Source organism: Vollenhovia emeryi, unplaced genomic scaffold (assembly GCF_000949405.1).
Source record: "Vollenhovia emeryi isolate VEMERY1.0 unplaced genomic scaffold, V.emery_V1.0 DF939129.1, whole genome shotgun sequence".
In the NCBI taxonomy this organism is placed as follows: domain Eukaryota; kingdom Metazoa; phylum Arthropoda; class Insecta; order Hymenoptera; family Formicidae; genus Vollenhovia; species Vollenhovia emeryi.
Genome location: NW_011967237.1, coordinates 698043 through 720234, shown reverse-complemented (window position 1 = coordinate 720234; position 22192 = coordinate 698043). Strand labels below are relative to the sequence as shown.

Genomic DNA, 22192 nt, shown 5'->3' with positions numbered 1-22192 from the left:
GATCTTACTTCACGTGGAAAGTCGCAAACCCATGTGGAACAGTACAACAAAGCATGCACTTCCACCGTTGTACTGTTCCACATGGGTTTGCGACTTTCCACGTGAAGCAAGATCCGCCCCACACCTCGGACATAGTTTGGGTAGGGTTATATTTTAACGAGGTGGAGCCCCCCCGCAGGGGGGGGGGCGGAACATACAGTCTCCATGCATGTTGTACTTCCATGACGTACGACAGATGGAGATGGGAGGACAGATATGGAAGAACAGTACAACAAAGCATCTAATAAAAAAATGTCGAGGCTATGATAGTTTTTAAATAATAAGCGATTATATTTCACAAATGACAGGTCTGAGATTTCGCGCGCTCAGGCGACATGACGAGTGATGAAAGTGTTTCTATATGTTTCGCGAGCGAGCGAGAACTAAAGTCACCGTTTAACGGGACAGTAAATTATTTGGGACGACGGTGATCCGGTTATTTCGAAAACTTGAGGATAAAGAGAGGCAGGAGACTAGATTGAATCTAACTGAAAATTCGAAGTTCACTCACTAAAACCTTCTGAAGGTCATTCGGGGTGCATATTTTTCGGGCTCCCCCGATTGATTATCACTGTGGGAGACACAACAAAGGTTTTTACCAAGAAAACCGCAAGAAAACATCAAAATTCGGAAAAGGCCCTATTCTGTAGAATTATCATAATTTCATCACATAACACAGTATAGAACAAAGATTGCATCAGATTTATGCAGCCGCTTGTTTTGCAACTTCTCACTGTAATTTTAATGACATTTTCCGTCGCATTCCATTTAGAAATCCTTAATAAAACTCCAGAGAAATGGGAAAAAACTTGGGACACGAAGCAAAATCTGTTTTAAGTCGACAGACTCAACTGCCGAATGTCACGAATTTCTCCCTCGGAGGCAATGATGCAATCTCTGAAAGGGGAGAAACCTATCGTCCAACTTCCGTCGATTGTTTTTTCTTTTGTCACCGAGGAGAGAGAGAGAGAATGTGTAGCGATTGTTTTACATACCTATTAAACCTCACTAAGGAAAAGTTTTTTTTGTGTGTGTTAAACGGAAATTGTTACTTGGGGACTTCTCTCTTCAGGACAGAGTGGCGCGCGTTCGGAGATGCCCGCGTGTACTACGTGCGCGGATGTGTGCGCGTTACATAGATATATGCCCCTTTCCTCGAGAAGTCTGACAGATGCGGGTGCGTGTGATGTTATGACACATTGCGCTAGAACAAACAGTGCCAATGTCAGCGCAGATAAGGCGCGCGGACGCGGCGACGTCCTCGCGAGGGACGCGCGCGGTTCCCGTCGATCTCGCGAGAGAGAGAGAACCGTGAGGGGACGAGACCGATGGACCGAGACCTTACGACGAACAGCTGTTTCGAAAGTAAAAGTGACAGGGAAGAGAAGAAAAACTCGCGCGACGCGCTTCCTCGCGCGGCCAACGACTGGGCCTCTACACTCACCGCATCTTTCGGATTTCCCGTTCCCGGCTCAAAAGTCGCGGCCGTCCCGTCGCGATCGTGCGTTCAGCTTGGTGGCGCCGTCCAAGTCGCAAGACATGATAAAAGCGAGTGAAACCTCGTCGCGACTTTCCTCCTTTTCTCCTTCCTCCGTGCAACTGGGTCACGAACTGTCTGTCATGTTCCGACCGGCCGCGAACGCCGGAGCGCGTAGAACGGAAACTCGTTGCGCGAATAGCCAGCCGACGATGGCCGGCGGAATTCTGACGTCCAATAGGAGAACGGCATTTCGTAGGGACTTCGGCTCGCGATCACGCGTTTCCCTAAGAAACACGTCTTGCTATTGGCGGAGAGAGGCCAGAGAGTGGAGACGTGCAGGACGTGCTTGCGTTTTAAATGGAACTCGTCCCTCGATTCGTGCGGAACATGGAGGAAAGAATAAAGCGGGGAGCACACATCTTTGCATAAGTATATATACATAACGAATTTGATTGGTCTAGAAGCAAATGCATAAGGAAATGGACCAATCAAATCGTTATGCATATGCTTATGCATATTACGAAGAGTTCAATAAAATACATATAATAATAATTTACTTCGATGTAATTTTAAATTGCACCTAATTTGCTATTTTCATGTACCGCTATTTTGCACAGTCATCGTAAAATAATGGCAATTACGTTGTCGTTGTGACGTCTTGACGCTCTTCCGTTGACTCCTCTGGCTTTTCCTCGTCGTCCGATTGCGATTCTTCTACGGCAACGACGTCCGGGAAGTATAATTTCGACTCCTCGATAGCCTTCTCCGGATTTTCGCTCACGTGGAAAGGTCCGATCCCGGCGAAACCCAAAAATGCCTCGCAACCTACTTTCTTTGCAGTACAGACGAATATTTCGTAACTGCAAACCAAAAGTGATTTAGCGCGCTCGAGTAAAACTGCACTTTCTCTTTGCAGAATATGAAACAAAATTCAATTCGATGCAACATTTATACAACCACTTTTTCAGAACTTAAGATTATTCAATTCTATGACCGAAAAATTAATAAAAATATGCAATTTAAAAACAGAAACATATCTATCCTTTTCAGCATTTCAATAATTCACACATAATTATTTAAAAAATGTCAATAGATTGATTTCAGTGGTAAAATGTAAATTGTCTGAAGCTCTGGAAAAAACAAGTTGTATCACTCAATTTTTAGATTAAAACAGAGGAATACCCCGTTTTTTCTTCCGTGCACATCTCGAATGCTTCTATACTTTTAGCAATCATCTTAGCCTCAGGTGGTTTATCGTATTCAAATATACCAAAATTGATGACGTCATCGTCGAACATCTCCAGAACCATTTTTAAATCATTTTTACGCGTATAATCGTACTTGAAGACGGTTATTGGCACTTTTGCCATCTTATCTTCATACTGTGAATTAAATTAACAAATGATATAATTAAATTATAATTAAGAAACTGAAAATCTCTCAAAGACATAATACTATTGAATCACGGGGAATTGTAATTAGAGAGAGATTATTCTATTTTATACATGTATAATGACTCTGTTTATTTCTCGACAATTCGAGTCTTTCAAAAGTCCCCAAAAAATTATCGAATTTTATGAACGCGAGAGATGTTCCTTACGTACACTTACCGGATACGTTGTGTTAGTGTAAACGGTAAATATCGTGCGGAAAACAACTGCCTTGTTCCTAGGATTCGGTGGTGTCCAAACAAAAGGAAACTTCTTATTTTCTTTATCAGGGACTTCGAAAGCTGGACAATGTTTTCCGGCATAGCTGCATAAAGCAATGATTAATTTTAAAAACATGAACAATTAAAAATAATTGTATTGCTACGAATAATGTCATCGTCAATTGTCAATAATACTATCGTCAGCATTACTTTGATTGCAGGATAATATTGTAACGTCAATTATTTATTTAGATTTTTAATTTGTATGCACCAATTAGCTGTAACTCCTATCTATTTGCGTCACAAACTATATTAAAGGTGCACGCGTACCATTCTTCATTTAAACAGTCTTCCGACTCCGGTAACGTCGATTCGTTGAACAGGATATTGCAGAGATGATTATGAACGTCAAGATCCTTTCGCCCTTCGACAATCTTCAATCGAATAAACATACATTTGCCGTCGAAGAGTAATTGCTTGCTGTTTTCCGAGAAGCTGTACGTGGACTGCACATTAAATAAAATCTAGCATGGTAAATTTTTCCCAATATTGATACAACGAGCCTATTTTACACTAAAGGGAATTATATAATACTTCATCGAGCATTTGCTGGAGCAGATCCTTATTCATTCGTTTGCGTAGCTCTTGTTCGACCATGTAATTCTCCGGTAGCAATTCCTCAATTAGTTCCACGTATGGTGGACTCGACCTCTTATCTCTTCTACGCCCCTCCTCATCCTTGAATATCCAAGGAAACAGCAGCAGACAAGTCTCGTTGCGTAACGATGTAGTCAGATGCAGCATCTCCGCCTCGTATCTCGCCTTAGCTTCAGCCACTACATAATTTTGTTGCATCAAACAATAAATGTAGCTCCGTGTAATTTCCAATTTGACTTACATGTTCACACTTTTATCTCGGAAGTAACTAAAAGAGGTTCGAGCGTTTTGTGTGGTAATATATTTTACCTTTTCGAGATTTTCTCGCTGTTTCTTTAGCTATTTTCGCTTCCTCCTGGATTTTCAGTCGTACTATCTCTTCCGGACTCTTCTCGAAAACATTTAACGAAAATCTGCATTTTAAACAAAAGAGAAAATGTTTTAAAAATCTAAATATCTACAAAGTAACGAATCTGCTATTTGGAACATTTAGGACATATTGTGAGGAAGCGCGTTTCAAAATCCAAGTTCTCGGTTACGAAGATAAATGCACCATTGAAGAATAGCATCTGTCCGTTTCCATGCTCTCTGTCCAAAATTTCTCACAGACTGCTGCAGCATGTTTAAACTATTTTAAACTCTCGACTGTGCTAGTAACAGCAAGACAGCCTATGTGCGTGAAACATAAACCTCGCAAATAATTTTTTAGCAGTGCGATTACACGGGAGATTAACACACTCCACTTTAAATACGTGTTTCAAAGATAAAAGTTAAACAAAAAATAAGTTTAGAGTTTTTTAAATTCGAAAGTAACAAAACATTTTTATTCTACAATGTAGCGAATCGTACAACTAACTATAAGATACACGACTTCGACCAATACTTCACAAATGAATTCTTTAATCGATACGAAGCTGACTTGTCATTACATAAAATGTCGAGATACCAGCGGATTTTATATTATAACTGATTAAAAATAGTGAGCTGCAAACTTTCACGTGAAAAGCATCATCGATCGTTTCAACTCACTCGTGTTCGTCGCCCTTTTGAACCCTTTCGAGCTCGGTCGTCAGCATTTTCACGAACTGCGGGCAATGCGCCCCGAACATTAAATTTATCATTCGGCCTTCCTGCGAAAAACCCAAATTCTCAACTGCAATAATTATTTCTATGCGCAGCATGAGTCACGTATTGGACATCTTACATGAATAAACATCCATGTTGGTTCGCTCTTTCCTTGAAATCTCTTCAAGTCGGTAACACGATCACAACTCGCCTAGAAATAAGGCAACAGAATGCAGTGCTGAAAATACTTTTACTGATACATCTATATATTGAAAATTTATTCAATATTATTTCTATATTATTCTATGTATATAGATAAGTTCTACATCTAAATTTCTCTACTTGGGTATTATTTATTACTCTTACTTATTCTTATGATTTAACAATAATCCTTTTTAATCCGTTTTTTTGTTACAATTACCGTGGCGTAACTCAGTGCGTCGCCTCCGATCTCCATCTTTATCTTCTTCAGAATGCTCACCATGCCTGTGCAAGGACCACTCCAATCCGAGTACACGTCCACCACTGGAATATTGCACGGAAAATATCTTCTTTTATAACGCAATAATCAAGGAGGTGCTGGCTATCCGTGTACTGTGTAAGGAAATTTGTAAAATCCACTTGCCTACTAAACCCTTCCGTTGCAGTACCTTCGCCCATTCCTCGTCGTTAATAACTTCCGTTTGCAGTGCCGCGGGTGCCACTTTTTTCGCCATTCTTCTCGTCGTCTTCGTTCCACCCTAAGACAGAAATTAATTAATTGTATTCCTTAGAATTTGTCGATAACATTTTTCAGTTTGCCTTCACACAATCGCACACGAAGAGAATGTTCTCTTAAAATTCACCCTTGAAAATTATAATCGCGAGACAACATGGCATTTTGAAGAACTGTATGAGAGTTTTTTTGAAATTTTACCATACTATATTTTACTAGTAAAACGTATACTAGGTATAATTATTAGTATGGTAAAATTTCAAAAAACTCTCAGCAAATTCTTTGAAATGTCATGTTGTCCGGCGATCACATGATTTCCAGGATAAATTTCAAGAAACATTTCTCCCCGGGCATCGTCCCGTGAAAATTTAGTGTGAAAAAATTCTGAAACTAAAGCGACCCTTATTTTATTTTTTATATTATACAAAATTATCGGATGCTTTTTTTTAAACCCTACACTCGAACTCTACCCTTTTTTTGCGCAACATCTTCGAAACTATGCCGATCTCGTCGGTCACGATTACGGAACGCGGTTTTCCTTTTCCACGCGAAGGGCAAAAATTTCGATTTCGAAGTAATTGAAGGAAGTGTCTTCAGCGAAGTGGAGAGAAGTACTGCGTTAATCGCGTACATTTTCTGTTTGCACAGGCTCGGCTTTCGGGCTTCCTTTCGGCTGCACGGGGACATCGGCGACATGGTAGGCACGCGATATAATATAATGATTAACGAGCTCATGATACAAATACACGCATAGGTAATTACGGTGCAGGAAATCCGAGACTTCCCGCCAAGTTCTTGTACATAATCGCCTGTCATGAGACATTAACCCGAATATGTCTTAAGAAAGAAGCTCATTCCTTAAGAAAGAACGACAGTAATGTCTCGAGTCGCGAAATCCATTGACATTCAATATCTCTTTGTCGTCTTCTTTAAAAATAGAGGCGGATTTTCCTAGCAGTCTTACGGTCAACCATTTTATTCAACAACTAAAATGTTGTGATACAACGAAATTATTTTTTCAATATTATGTTAAATCACCGAGTCTATTTTATAAAAAGCAAACAAACCTCTTTGCAACTTTTACTTTTCATAAATTTCTAAATTGTACGGGAGAATCTAATTAATTTGCAACGTCATTTTGTTTGCTTCTTATTTTACGTTGGTGATTAGTTTGGTTTTTTAAGAGCTAGCACATGACGTGGTGTGAGCGAAATAATGCACAATTGTAGCCTTAGAAAACTATAGATGTATCACGTACTAAAAAAAATATTATATTTTTGTAAGCTACTGTACTATATTATGTATCTGAATAACGGATACATAATAACAGATATGATTAATAGCTCGAGTTGTATATACGACAAGAAAATTACAGGGGACACACGGAGTCGTTCCGACTCGAACCCCCAAGGTGCACGGAAGGATTAATCTTTAACCCAAATTCGCTCGTAGTCATCGCAATCGATGCTAAGCAGCCAAGGGCGGAGCCGTAGGCACTCCTTTCGTTAAAAATGCACTCTTTCAAAAGCAGGCGTTTGACCATCCGAACAAAAATCTTAAGTTTCATCGGCCGTGGAATACGGCGATGTGTCCCGGCAGTATCGTGTTTTCAGAGTCTCGTTGACGAAGGAATCGATTGCGTGCTACGACGGGATTCTTCCTTGACAATTAGGACTCTCCCTGACAATGCTCGGCTCAACAATTAAAGCACGACTTACACATCAATAAGTAGTCACGAACTTTGTTGACTTCTATCCGTTTCTTGGTTGCCACGTAACGATTATAATAGTTGGGGCTGGCTTAGCGCCGGATTTAGTTTCCGCAGCTTGACATGCACATACGCGAGTCCTGAAAAATTACAAGAATACTGCGTATTTATGGAAGCTGATAAATTTTCTCTTTTAAATAATAAATAGAAGAAATGCCTGCACGCGTTTACGTGCAATAATTTATTTTAAGCATGGAACTGTTAATACGAAATACACGTGACTTTAATAACTGAGGTATTTCATGTTACAATTGGTTTAATGTCCAAACAATAACGTAAGCGCTTAAGACTGTCGTCAGTCGTAGACGTAAGGCAAGGCAGAGAAATACACGAGACTTTCACGAAGTGAGTTAAGTTTTTCTCTGCCTTGCCTTGCGACATACGTCTACGACAATTCTTTGTGCATTGACTTTCATTGTTGCTCAAGCCCTTAAGCGCTTACAGATTCTCTGCCCTCAGCCTAAGAGCCTGAGCAGAATTGCTGTCTTATACTCTTAAAGACAGCCTTAAGACAATGTTTTATGTTTTAAACCTTTGTCTTGAGGTACTCTTTAAAGTTTTGGAGTGAAAATAGAACCATGGAGTGAAATATTCGCTCTAATAGAGTAAATATATTTGCTCCAATAGAGAGAATATTTCACTCCATTGTTCTATTATCACTCCAAAAACTTTAGAGAGTAACGCACAATAATTGTCTTATGTCTTAAGAGTACAAGACAGCCATTCTGCTCAGGCCCTTATTGTGCGTTACTTTAGGACAAAGATTTAAGACATAAAGCGTTGTCTTGAGAGTACAAGACAGCCATTCTGCTCGGGCCCTTATTGTGCGTTACTTTAAGACAAAGATTTAAGACATAAAACATTGTCTTAGGCCCAGTCTACAATGGGTTGTTAATCGGAAGTCAGAACTATAATATATGTCGGTCCTTTTTCTTGCACCCAGAAAGGAAAAGGATCAACATATGGTTCCGACTTCTGACTAACGACTAACAACTCATTGTAGACCAGGCCTTAAGGGGATGCTGGAGTGATTCTGCACTTTTGGCACCTTTTGCTCCTAGAACTGTCAATTCATGAAGACATTTGTGTAATACACGATACGACAATTATAAGGCTTGCGCGTACAAATCAAAAGTGTTCCACTATTCCGACTAAATCAAAGAACAGCATAGTATCGTTGAAATTAAGTTTAAAAGTCAAAAAGGAATGCAACCTGCAACTTATTCGAGTGAGTAGATTTTTGTTAGGCTTCTAAACTTAATTTTAAAAAACAATAGAAGCCATACTGCTCAGGCCCATCGAGAATTGTCTTGAGGATTCTTACAAGATTTCTTCGCGAAATGTAAACACTGTGTGTTACCATAGCCGGTTTGAGTTTACGGTGCGACTTCTCATCGCTAGATGGCACCGGTATGCAATTTAAAATACCGCGCAACACACGTCTCGGAGCATCTCAAGATATTTCGGATCTCGATTTACTTCCCCGATTAATTTCAAGTCAATTGCACACGAGAATATTGCGCTTCGCAGTAATATTCGGAAGACCGTCGAATTGCGATCGTCGCTTCTCCGCATCGCCGCTCGTCGAATTACACGGCGACTGTTGTATTGTCGAGCTTGATGAAAGCTCGATGAAAGCGAGGCATTGCCGGACTTATTAAGTTCGTATTCAACATTTTAAACATTGAATTGCAATTCTCCTCGATAAATATAATACGCTGTTCGGAAGTGTACGCAGTGATCGTGTTTGCAGTTGCAGAAGTTAGGTTAGGTTTCTAGCATAACAGTGACATTTGTTGTAAATACGCGTGCGCGGCTAATCACGCGATAGATATTAAAAAAATTTCGACGCAGTTTGTAGTTTAACAAAAATGTACCTTTTAGTTAAAAATATATATATATAATTTTTTTCATTAAACCAAACTTAATATTTACAAATAAATGAATATTTCCTTTTAATTATATAAATAATACAAATACTTAATAATTGTGTACTAATTTCTTAATAAGAATGCAATATTGTTTCAAAAGTAAGAATATTTTGTTCTGGTTCGCTCAAAATCTCTAGTAAATTGATAAAAATGTAAGCGACCAATTGAGCTGTCTTTTCACACAAACGAAGAGAATTCAGAGTTGAAGTGTTAAACGACAACGAGCATAGCTTTCATAACGAATATCTTTCTATTTCACAGACATGTTTGGGAAAGAAGCTGTTAAACTCCTAACGGAGCTCGATATGCATGAAGATATTCGACCGTTTAATGTAAGCGTTACATTACAAATATCGTTATATTATATTGCAAACAGGCGCAGTCGTGAAACTCTCTTTCAATTTGCAGGAACAAGTAATGCGACAAGTTTTTGAAGAGATGCAAACACTTTATGAAGCCAATCTGACGGACAGGTACATTTCATGATACGTAGCATTCATGAAGGTTACTGTTAGAAAATTAATACGAGAGATCAAATTTTAAAAAGTAGAGTATTATGCACAATCAATGCCACGCGTATATTATTGTAGTATAATTTAACGAGATAAAATTTGGTTGTCTTCTGATAATAAAAACTGTATTTCATTGACGATTAAAGCTCGGTTTCACCAAACGTCGCTTAACTATCATCTTAGTTTAATTCCTGTTGTCTCTTTTTAAATGCAAAACGAATATAGCCTAAGGACTCTGATAATAAACTATAAAATAGAGAAAGGAAGACAGTAAGAGCAGACGCAGGATGTTAGATGCGGAATACAAAAGTTTGACCATTATGAATATTTTTATACATTGAACTTTTGTACTCTGCATCTAACATCCTGTGTCGGCTGTTCCTGCCTTCCTTTTTCGTTCTCTTTCTAAAGTAACAGTTGAAAAGAGACAAAGAACGAATTAACCTAAGCTTAAAGTTAATCGACGTTGGTGAAACCAGGCCTGAGGCGCAGTTTCACCAAACGTCGCTTAACTTTAATTTTAGTTTCATTCGTGTTTGTCTCTTTCTAAAGTAACGGTTGAAAAGAGGCAAAGAACGAGTTGAGCTGAGCTTTAAGTTAAGCGACGTTGGTGAAACCGGGTCTAAATGTCGATCATAATGAGCTTTTCCCACTTTACGCAGATGTTTCAGCCTTTCCGCGAATGTTTCAGCAACGCTATACAGAACGAAGGCAACACGGCGTTGTTGCCATCGGTGCATTTCCGTCACACGGCTCTGCTGAGAAACAAACGATGCGTGCTGGCGTATCTGTACCACCGGGTCAGACGATTACGGCAGGTGCGCTGGGAATTGGGCAGCATTCTGCCGACCGAGATAACCGCCAACTTGCTGAACGCGGAGATGCAATGGTTTCAAAGTTACAACAAATCTCTAGCCACCTACATGAGATCGATAGGCGATCACGGATTAAATCTGACTATGAACATGAGTCCTCCAAAGACGCTCTACGTTGAGGTAAATTTTTTTCTTCTAAGAATCGTGCGAGGAGACTTGTCCTGCTGTTAGCTGAATTTACAGTCTTCCTGCTTCTTACTCTACATGTATAAATATTTTTGCCCGTGTTTTATAGATTATGGATACAAAATTTTATTTTCGACAGATCGACTTAGAAATGATTTTCAGCAAGCTATCTTTTCGATATATGTGTAACATATATTTTTTTATGAATTTTACATGCATTATACTGCTAATTAAATGATGGTTGTAATGGTTAGACGATGATTTCTTATAGGTAAAGTGTTTAAGTGATTTCGGCAAGTTGGAACTTGATAACGGCGAAGTCATTACACTCAAAAAGAATACGTATCATCTGTTACCAAGGGCCACATGCGAACCACTTATCAGACAAGGCATACTCGAGCACCACATTGCGTGATAATTGCTTGATAAAAAGAAGTCTCCTGATTTCCATTATTTCTTTTATGTGTGTGCTTGTGTGCCACACAACACTGCCAATGCTGCCTTGTACATCTTAATGTTAATTTTCTCTCTCTGTGTGTGTATATATATATGCGATCATCGTATTAAAGAAATAAAACAACCTTTTTTTAAATACCTTTTTTTAATGCAAACTGTGGAGTACAAGTACATATATTATATATTTTTTTATACTTTCGTATCTCTAATTAGTTCTTTTCAATTTTTCAACATTCTTTAATCTCAATAATTTGTACTATTACCGTATTTAGTCTGAATGTGACGTATGGATTAATATGCAATGATAATAATAATACATATAATTTTACTATTTAAGTAATTTATTAGTAATAAATATTGAGGTGAATTTGCAAGTGATTTTATCATTGATCGCCGCTCTCTAACTTTTTACCACGTATCTTTATATCTGAACTGTTATTTAAAGTAAAAATGAATCTATTTTTGAAATTAATTAGAGAATGCAATAATTCACATGTATTGCAGAAGCTTGAAGCTCACAGATACTTCAAATCGTCACCGATTATAATTATTATCAGAACGTTTCTATGGGCATTAAACACCGACGAAGCACAGCGAGAAACTAGGTCACTATATAATATATCAAACAGCAACGAAACAATATTTGCCCAAGAGATTAAAATATGGAGCTGATATAACTTCAACAATTGTGACGATAATAAATCCCCTTTATCCCGTCGACGTACCTTCGAACTTCTCGAATGAAGTAAAGGCAGGTGCTCTTTCTTTCCTTTTATCTATTTACCTTCTCCTTCCATTTTACGAAGTTGCTTAAAATTCCAGCTCGCATGGCTCAGAGAGCAGACAATCCGAAGCAGTTCTTAAGTTGACGGCATACGAATACAATATATGCGTACGTGTGTCACTAATAGCTTACTAGCGGCAGTTTTTCCTCGGCGGCAGTCGACATCTACGACGCGTAGTCGTCGTTTTCGCATTTTTCCTTCTGACTACGAAGGATACAGAGAGAAGGCATCAGCAATTCGCAGTGGACGGACGAAGAAGACATCGCCGTCGACGTACCCTATGCGTAGAGAGCAACGTAAGAACTTCAGCGCCCTATAAATCTGACTTGACATGCTGTTGGACAGTGTCTGGTAATGATAGGTAAGTTACAGTCGTGAGAGTCAGAGAGCTGTCATTCAGAAAGTTTATATATAAAAGAGCTGTGCATGTCAGATCAACTTAATTCAGTTTGTCCAGTGGTGAAAGCACTCATAAAAGTAAAAACTAATGTCCTGTTCCCAGATAAATGTTATTATTATTAGAAAAGCGAGAAATGGGTTTTATATTTGAGATGAAAGTATCGTACCTTGATGAGATCCTTTTTTACATCAAGCGTGAGTCTACGACTCAATAGATTCGGAATAAACGTGGGATTTATTCGATAAAAATTAAAACAGTGAGCTTAATGTCAACTCAACTGGCAAATTTTATTAAATTCGTTACAACGTTTCAACCTTACGTCAGGTCCTTTTCAAGTAACAATACTGCAAATCAACAAAATATAAGAGATTAAAATTATTAATTAGTCATCTAGTGAAAAGATAATAATAAATTAATGAACCAAATAAAAAAACAGGACGAAGTAGACAAGCGAGTCATCGTCATCCGTGAGTTAGTTAATTAATCATCACTGGCGACTATAAGTGACATTTTTCTTTATTCGATAAATTTATACAATCGTAAAATATCAGGAATGTGATTTTCCCAGATGTTTATTTAACGTTTCCGCAAAATAACGTGCGTCATATGATTTATTTTCTTCGGATTTACTGAAAGCAAAGGATGGACGTTCGAGCGAATGTATGCGGTATTGAAATTGCATTTTAATTTAACGCTTAAACGTCTTCCGATTCGCCTGTAAAAATTATATCTTGCATGCTCTATTATTTTTATACGTACATGCAAAAGAAGTGCGGATGCCTTTTGACACCGTGAGCATATTCATTGCTATATACAGTTATTTATACATCGCATAGGGAGAGACATTTTCTTTTAAATTTGGAATCTATAGAAACAATAACTTCTTCCCAATTGTTATTTACAGATAATACCATCTCTTCATTGTTCAATAATTTGCTATTATCTAACACAGTAATTAAGCGAAATCATATATTTTTCTGACCAACAATATATGTTTACACTTATTTATTCTCTATAAACATGTCGATCACTGTTTACCTATGAAAGAAGATATTCAGTAGTTGCATTTACAGAATCAAAATTTAAATGCTTAATTATTGCCTCGCATTCCAAAATATTATCCTCTCCTAACTTCATGTATAGTTTCTTAAACAAGATAAAATTGTATAATATGATTTGCAAAGGTCAAAGTCTGAACACATAAATGTTGATAGTGACCTATCGCTTTCTTTTCAAGAAATCGTTACTCTCATTCACTGGCGATTAGCAGCTTGTGCGAGATAGAAAGTTTTACTGTAGAAAGTTCAGAGACGTATTTCGAAAGGAGCACATCGGGGAAAGATATCACGGACCGTGGCTGAAGAATGCCGGAGAAATGATGTGGTCCTACACCCTTGAGTCAGCGTACTTCCCCAAATTCTATTGTGCCGGTCAGATAATGGTGTCTGTCGCGCGGCGTGAATTTCACGACTCTGCCTTTCTTTCTCCTTACATAATCGCGACGATGATGATCCGGACTTCTCTTGTAAACAACACAAGTACGTAATTTTCCAAGATCAAGATAGCCTGCTATTGCGATATCGCGAAATAAGACAAATCCGTGTAATATCCTTCGGGGTCATGGGCGTCCCAATGGATTCGCATATCGTGGCACATTAATGGCGCGTGTTTCTTGTCTAACAATAGACATTGGCGTATGGCAGTTGATTATTTGAGAAACATTATGATATTCTACTATTGTTGTGCAATAACGAATAGAATTAATTGAATAGAGAATAACTGGTTCGTGTACGGACAAAGTATAAAGATACGTGACTCGAGGCAAATATGAGCGGATGTGCGTGCGCGATAGTACGATTATCTTTCTTTCCTTTATACATTTCTAACGGTTCTTAATCTAACTCCTTGCGCATACAAAGAGCTCCTCGGTTAATGTTTGACCAGCTTTCAACCTATTTCATCAAACATTGATAGATCAAACAATGAAACATTAATTCCAGCTTCGACGCAGCATTACCGCGTCTCTCGAATAATCAACAGTCATAGTGCGTGAATATTCAACGGAAAGCACACGCCCCGAATGTGTTCTCACATGCGTACAATTCATGTTAAGATATTTATGACTTTGGGTATACATATTTATTATGCGGCTACGCAATGTCGCTGGGTTTTCTTGCTTTGTGTATACGCAGCATCATTAATGCCTTAATACGAATTTCAGCACATTTGGGACATGCATGAATTTCCCATGAATCTCTACACTACAGTATTAATGATTCCGAATATATATTTATTTATGAGCCGTTTGCGAATTTGGTTAGGTCGTTATTTTGTCCACTTTATTAAAAGACTGATCTTGATTTAAAAACATGTTCTGTTCCTTGACGCGTCTTTTAATCGAAAGCTACCCTCGGTTTTGTTCATTTTTGCGAAAATCCTGAAAAGTTTTGCAATGAGTGGCCAAATAAGCAGAAATCGTTTGATCACGTATCGAGAAAACAAATTTATCATCTATCGAAACGTGATATTTTTGTGAATTATCAAATATCTGCTCGACAATCTGTGACCGCCGCATATAGTTGAGTCAATATTATTTCGACGTTGTTCTTCTCCATGTGCATCTCTAACATCCTTAGCTCTACTCGTAAAAAAAGCTTAAAAAATCTCGAAACACAGCACTTCTAAGGATTAAAAGCTTAGTAACTGTTAAGATACTTGGCGACGTTGCGTCAATTCCGCTGAGCAAACAATGTCAATTATTTACACATTTTCTATCGTTATCGTAGGTTTTCCCCAGATAATCGGGGCATTGACGTCGGCGAGGGCTACCTGTCCGACAAGGTCGCTCGCAAAATCAAAAAGGAATCTTCACCTTCGTTCCTAATTAATTACTCTTATCTTATCTTAATGTCACTGTAATGCATAGTGATGTTAAACGATAGTATAATAAATTCCGTACGAAGATATTTTATCGCATCTATCGAGAGCTTGACTTCTACACATTTGCACATTTGAGATTCCTCGATGTTACTCGCGATCGATTCCCCCGTTCCTCGAAGGAGTTGAGGCGTTAATAATTTCTGACTTATAAGCGATTGCGGAAATAACGTGCTCGTTTCTCATACAAGATAATCGCAATGCTAATTGTGAGCGCAAAAATAGCGAAAGATTCCACCAATGTTTTCAACAAATCTGTTCCAAATTTTCCGAGGAACCGAGTTCCAGGACACGCGATATTTTTCGAAAAAATTGCGTCACTTCTCACGGGCTACAGAACTAACGTGGAGATGTTTGAAAGAACATTTATTTTAAAAAAGAAGTTGTACTAGTGATTACTTATGACTGATTTCGCTAATGTGCACTATATGAATCACTGATGCTTTCTCACATGAATTGGTGCACGTAACGCCACATTTATACATTTTGCATATGCATACATGGTCTGTCCTTAAAGTAGTCGGACTGAGTCAATTACAAAATATTTATTGACAGAAATAATATATGCGCTCAATATTCTTCAAAGTAGGACCCTTCTGCATCCACACACCGCTGGCAGCGGGATTTCCAGCCCTCATACGCTTCCCTGAAGGCGGCAGCCGGCGACGTACCTGGCCCAACACAATATCGCAACCCTGCCTCAGCCACCCTACAGTCCCAACGTTGCCCCACCAGACTTTTTCCTCTTTCCCCGCCTCAAAACCGCCCTGAAAGGACACCATCACGGCTCGGTGGAAGCGTTACAACAGGCCGTGACGAGAGAGCTCAACAGCATTCCGGCTGCCGCCTTCCAGGAAGCGTATGAGAGCTGGAAATCTCGCTGCCAGCGGTGTGTGGATGCAGAAGGGTCCTACTTTGAAGAATATTGAGCGCAAGTATTATTTCTGTCAATAAATATTTTGTAATTGACTCAGTCCGACTACTTTAAGGACAGACCATGTATATGGAAAATGTATATGCATTCTACATGTACCTCAATTCATACGGGAAGGCATCAGTGATTCCTAGTGTTGGACAAAATGGTTGCAACATTTAAAAAAAATGAATTTAGGAACGTTCGTTCCCAGTCAGAAATGACTCGTCAATCAATTTCTTACTGGATTTTACTTCTGTTTTTTTTTATTGCTTGAACCTTGGTGATTTACAGTGATGGACAGAATGGTTGCAATACTTTTTTTTTCAAATAAATTTAGGAACGTGCATCCAGATTCAAAGTTACGTTCCAAAATCTCCTACTCCAAGGAATATTTTACTCGATGGCTATTCTGAAACCATTTTGAGCGTCTCCGATCGATTTCTCGAGTAAAATTTTCCCCATAGAAAATGTTTTAAAACATAAACCTGTATCTAAATGCGTGTTTCTAAACTCATTAAAAAAAAAGTATGGCAACCATTCTGTCCATCACTGTACATCACCAAGATTTAAACAATAAAAAAACACAAGTAAAAGGAAGAAGATGACCCAAATGACAGATCGTTATGAAATAAAGGAGCCTTTACTTTTTCAAATGTTTCATGAATTAGCATAATCTACAAAATGAACTCAAAAGAATTTCCGGTTGTTTAGAACGAATATCCCATAGAAATATACTCTCTTGTGGAAGTACGCGAAAATTGTTCTGAACACAAAGAATTCCTTTTGTATTCAAAAAGGAAGTGACGCAAAAGCGAATTCTATTAAAGCTCTTAAGAACATTGTTAAAACGGAAGCGAGATTGAAATTCGCTTCACAATTCAAATGATATCTGGGGCATTTATTTGGATTGTCACCTGAAAAAGGGGCAACGAACGTTTTATTGTCTCAAAACGTAACGCGTGGCCTGTATAAAAAACGGGAAAACCCATGTGGAAGCTCCGCGGTGGAGAGCTCTTTTGTACGTATCGAGGCCACATTTGGCTGCGGCTGTGGTGGCGGCGGCGGCGACGACAACGAATCGATTTCCCGGTACGTGCAGTAAACTGAGCAAACGACCGCCGTGCATTGTCGCGGGGCCGTTTCGGATAGGAAATGCCGCTGGAATTTCCGGTGAGTTCGTCGCGCCGAGACGCTCTTTCCGGGAGGAGCCGCGAAGAAAGTAGTCCACGTACCATATTATACACATACGTGGCGGCAAACGCAGAAAGTCGTATCGATCGACGTGCGGTAAATCGTGCGTAGTGCGGGTTTGCCCATCCGCAGGAGAAATCTCTGGGAATTTGCGAAATAGAGGTACCGTAAGTGCGCGCAAAATCCCATCGCTAAGTTTTTCTACAGTTTCTTCACAGTGATTTAAAACAGGACGCCTCGATTAGTATCGAAAGTTGAATCGATTATCGATTTACTGTTCCGACGAAAAACGGTGTTTCAAGACCGACGAATAATCGGCGCGCAAAAGAAGTAGATTCGCCGAGAAAAAGTATACAAAGTTCACGCAAAAATATTACTCGTAGGCTACCAAGATTGAACCCGATCGAAGATGGCACTTCTCTCCACTCCCAGATAGCATAAGACACTCCTACGAACCTTTTAAGAATATTTGGAATATTCCATAGGTCATTCTTATATATTTATCTTATCTTCGTGGGACACTCGACTGGCACTACTATAAGTCTTTTTCGAATGTGAATAGAATAATTTATCAAATATAGCGTGTCGGTTATATATATGGTATGATGACTGGTTTCACTACCTTTTGCATAAGATACGGGTATTGCACAATAAACAATGTGCAATACACAAACTCGATAAATTTAAAAAGTTATTCTGGGACGAATATTCCAAAGACATTCTCGACGAGTATTCTAAAAACGTTCTTCTTTGTTACGAATATACGATTTCCAATTGTAATAATCTATATATATTTATAGAATATTCTGAAATTAAGAATATTTGTGCTCCAGAAGAATATTCATAAAACTATGTGTGCTATCTGGGCTGTGTCTCTTCTTATCATTGACGCGGTCACAATTACAACTACGTATTACAGTTGTATAGTTGTTAAATTAGTGATATAATTGTTAGTTTATATTTGACTCTCACACGAACAGAATTTTCTGTTAAAATTTACCCTGAAAATCATGTAATCGTGGGACAACACGGCATTTTGAACAACTTTGTGCGAGTTTTTTTAAATTTTTCCACACATTTTACTATTATAGTAAAATGTACGGCAAAATTTCCAAAAACTCTTATAAAATTTTCTGAGATGCCATGTCGTCCCACGATTACACGATTTTCAGGATAATTTTTAAGAGAAAATTCTCTCCGTGCATGGTTAATTGTTATATTCTTTTGAGCCTCCTTCACAGAAATACGTCGCAGCGTCAGTTTCCGGTCCTCTCAGAAATTTCTCCTATGATTCATTTCCTCCCAATGAGAGGACGAAAAAAATGCATGATAAAGGATTTATCGCTTATGAAAAAAAAAATGAATCTCTCCCAGAGACATCCGTCGTTTCGGAGAACGAAGAGCAAAGCTCGATCGATACGAAATTGCGGCACTTTGTACCTGATAGCTCATAATCTAATTTACGCGATAATAGCCGTACACGCGTCTCGACTCAGAGCAGACATTATGAGATCTCGACGCGACATCGTTAAAAGTGATTCGAATCTGGAAGAAGGGTAGGAGGTCGTTTGCATGTATTTTTTTGCAAAAGAATCCGCGTTTATTGATGACTTGGCGCGCATGTTCATTCGATTAATCTCGCACATGTCCCGCAATAGCGGCAGATAACGGCATTTACGCATGAAAACGAGTTACTACGAAAGGAAAGAAGTGTATGTCGGTGACGATAACGTGACATGCACGCGCGCGCGCGCGTTGGAAAATATTGTTACGCAAGAGTTCACGCACATCGCGATTTCAAGCGAGGACGAGCTTCCCGACATGCGTCTCGCATTCTCGACCGAATGACAGGGGTATTTATAATCCAGAATTTCGTAGGACCTCTCGACAGTCCGCTACTACTCTTTCGCTTAAACCTACGGCTGAAGGCACAGTCTTCCGGGTAGATCGGAGAAGGGAGTTTAATGAATGGGTATACATTTTCATCTACTCCTTATTCATCTTTGCAGATTAATTATTCGCGGCGGTCATAGCTGGTCTCGACAAGTTCTCTCTATCTGTTGTGAAGTCGCGATGGAGCGGAGAGAGACGAGCCAAGTAGCACAGCTGATGTAATGAACTCACTTTTCCAAATTCTTTGTGAATTAGCGTGGTCTGTTAAAAGCGAAAGAATTCTTTTGCGATGCGAATTATAAAGTATAAAGAGAATTCCTTTGCATCCAAAGAAAAACTCAGAATTAGCGACATAAGGTAGAATTCTTTAAGAACGTCTTCAAGGTAGAAATGGGGATGGAAGACATTGATTTCACAATTCGGGAATTCGAAAAGAATCCTTTTTGGATTCTCTGTGCTGAAGCTTGGCTCTGTCTAAAAGAGTTCTCGCTAGCGTTATTTATAAGAGAATTACAATACTTTTTATAATAAATTGCTGATGGCTATATTCGTTCGCTTGGCTCTGTCTAAAAGAGCTCTCGCTAGGGTTATTTATAACAGAATTGCTTTCTATAACAAGTTGGCTTCGCTGTTATATTCAACTTATATTAATTTAATCGGTTAGAACAGAAAGGGATGTGACGAAAACATGTATTTGAGAGAAACAAAAAGAAACAACTTCCAAAGTGCAAGTCACTCTTATATTATATGTTTATCTTATGCTCGTAGAATATTCGACTGGCACCACTATAAATCTTTTTCGAATGTGAATGGAATAATCTATCGAATACAGCGTGTCGGTTATATATGGTATAATCACAGGTTTCACTGTCTTTTGCATAAGATAAATGTATTACACAATAAACAATGTGCAATATATAAACTCGATGAATGTTCCAAAATTATTCTGAACGAATATTCAAAAAATATTCTCGACGAATATTCTAAAAACGTTCTTCCCATACAGCACGCGTGTCTAAAGGACATCTTTAAGACGTCTTTAAGTCGTCTTTTAGATATACATATTGTAATGAATACTTTCGTGCGGATTTGGCAATAATAAATCATTTATAATAGATTGAGACACTATTGGAATCAATAATGTGTACTTAAGTAAATCCGATACCAGAGCGATTACACTGCGAGATACTTGTACAGTCCAAAAGTGTTCTCTAGCCGAATGGCTGTACACGTCTGTCACCTTCGGCAGTTCAATAGCAACTGACTTTCGCCAAGTGTTTTAGCTAAGATTCCGGCGATTACATTAGAATATGTGTTTAGATGGCGTTATTTATTGCAATGTCTAGAAGACGACTTAAAGACATCTTAAAGATGCCTTTTAGACATACGTGTTGTTTGGGTTCTTTGTTATGAATACATGATTTCTAATTGTAATAATCTATATATATATTTATAGAATATTCGATTGGAGTATTCTGAAATTAAGAATATTTCCGCTCCAGAAGAATATTCATAGAACAATATGTGTGCTGTCTGGGTATATTCGAATTTCACGACCGGTGTGCACTCAGTGCGCACTGTGCAACCAACCGAATTCGCTACAAGATCGTCTTAACGCTGGTCTTGAATGATTTCAGATTTCGTCCAGCTGGCGAGACAGTCATTTCAGGATCACACGTGAGACGATCTGAAATATAAGATCGGATTATATTATACGTATAGCGCCCTTAAAATATGATTAATCCAACGCTGACGCTCGCCGTGCTACTCCTTTCCGCGTTTCTCGCGAATCATGAGCGGGACGTCCCGTCATATCGGATTTTCCTTCGCACTCCGCTTTATCTGCGGTAAAAACCTATGTCGTAAAAGATACAGAAGAATTTCACGCGACCGCAGCGAGCGCAAACACTCAGCGGATATTCCCTTTAAATACCTGGAGCGTTTGACGCTATCTGATCTATCGGATCTGCGATTACAGGCGCGTTTCTAAACGATAATGAATCAAAGAGTTCAGTTGCATCTCTCCCGTCGAGTATCCTGAAAAACAGTATCGTCAACATTGTGCGATATCATTGTTCGCATTTTAGCTGACGAAATGTCGGGCGGTCCTTCGAATCGCGTGAAATTCAAATGTCCAAACGCGACGCCTCCGTACGGTCTCGCAGCAAGTATCTTGTTTTGCGAGCCGACGGCGCGTTTTCTTCGCGACTTCGTAGCCGCCTTATCTATAAAACGAGAGTTGTATCGTATCGGTTACATGGCGTACAGCCACGCAGCTGGCCCTGCCCGAGGTTGATGGGTTTTCCCGCCCCTACTCCGTTCACTCAGGAATTACCGCCGTACGCTCCGCTCCGCGCGAACGGCTCTCCTCGTCCGCGCGTGCGCGCGCCCCAGCGAAGTGGCTAGCTCGAGCGAGCGAGGGCGCCGTGGCGCCCCTCCCTTTCGCGGTGGCGTCGAGAAAAGAGATTCTGTTAACTTGCTATCGAGGTTTTTCGATAACGTTAACTAGGAACAACCAATGAAAATCTGCGTCTTTTTCGAAGATCGCCATTGGCTGTCCCCAGTGGGAAATGATTCGTTGATCGATGTCGAAACGATGTCGAATCGACGTCAACTTGACGTTGTCGATGTCGAATCGATATCGTTTCGACATCGATCGATGGATCATTTCTCACTGGGTCGCTAGTTAACGATACCGAAAAGCATCGATTGCAAGTTACAGAATTCCCGTACTGGGAGGGTTAGGGCTGCCATCTGTAATTTTACTGGCCTAGGACAGAAAGGTTTAAAACCCC

The 22192-nt window shown here is 39.2% G+C and overlaps 3 protein-coding genes across 10 annotated transcripts in view; 1 reads left to right on the top strand and 2 right to left on the bottom strand.

Annotated features, from left to right (window-relative positions):
- The window catches only part of LOC105568392 (GTP-binding protein 2), a 6621-nt gene extending 4926 nt beyond the window's left edge, over positions 1-1695 (bottom strand). Inside the window, exons 1-2 of one of the 2 annotated variants that reach the window (XM_012024033.1) lie at positions 1484-1695; positions 1035-1243 (exon numbers count right to left, since the gene is read on the bottom strand). The gene's annotated coding sequence lies outside the window, so the exon portion shown is untranslated. The remainder of the gene's footprint in view (positions 1-1034; positions 1244-1483) is intronic. The other variant, XM_012024032.1, reaches the window with a different exon arrangement.
- The window catches only part of LOC105568394 (DNA replication complex GINS protein PSF1-like), a 17097-nt gene extending 5695 nt beyond the window's left edge, over positions 1-11402 (top strand). Inside the window, exons 1-5 of one of the 5 annotated variants that reach the window (XM_012024037.1) lie at positions 8795-9036; positions 9568-9638; positions 9715-9779; positions 10510-10813; positions 11091-11402. In XM_012024037.1, coding sequence (XP_011879427.1) covers positions 9570-9638; positions 9715-9779; positions 10510-10813; positions 11091-11234 — 582 coding nt within the window. In that variant the 5' untranslated portion in view covers positions 8795-9036; positions 9568-9569 and the 3' untranslated portion in view covers positions 11235-11402. Of the gene's footprint in view, positions 1-8794; positions 9142-9338; positions 9459-9567; positions 9639-9714; positions 9780-10480; positions 10814-11090 lie in introns of those variants that run through there. The other 4 variants (XM_012024038.1, XM_012024040.1, XM_012024039.1 and 1 more) reach the window with 4 other exon arrangements.
- Positions 2067-8689, bottom strand: LOC105568393. Of its 3 annotated transcripts, XM_012024036.1 has the most exons (12): positions 8589-8689; positions 7326-7455; positions 5518-5632; positions 5314-5417; positions 5032-5103; positions 4857-4957; positions 4137-4240; positions 3765-4006; positions 3501-3676; positions 3130-3274; positions 2702-2901; positions 2067-2379 (listed from the first exon to the last, which is right to left on the bottom strand). In XM_012024036.1, the coding sequence occupies exons 3-12, from the start codon at positions 5606-5608 to the stop codon at positions 2157-2159; spliced, it is 1458 nt and encodes a 485-aa protein (XP_011879426.1). In that variant the 5' UTR covers positions 5609-5632; positions 7326-7455; positions 8589-8689; the 3' UTR covers positions 2067-2156. The 3 variants fall into 3 exon arrangements, with proteins under 3 accessions (XP_011879426.1, XP_011879425.1, XP_011879424.1); XM_012024035.1 differs by lacking the exon at positions 8589-8689 and having other exon boundaries at positions 7326-7645; XM_012024034.1 differs by lacking the exons at positions 7326-7455; positions 8589-8689 and adding an exon at positions 6078-6127.
- Positions 11403-22192: the final 10790 nt, after the last annotated feature.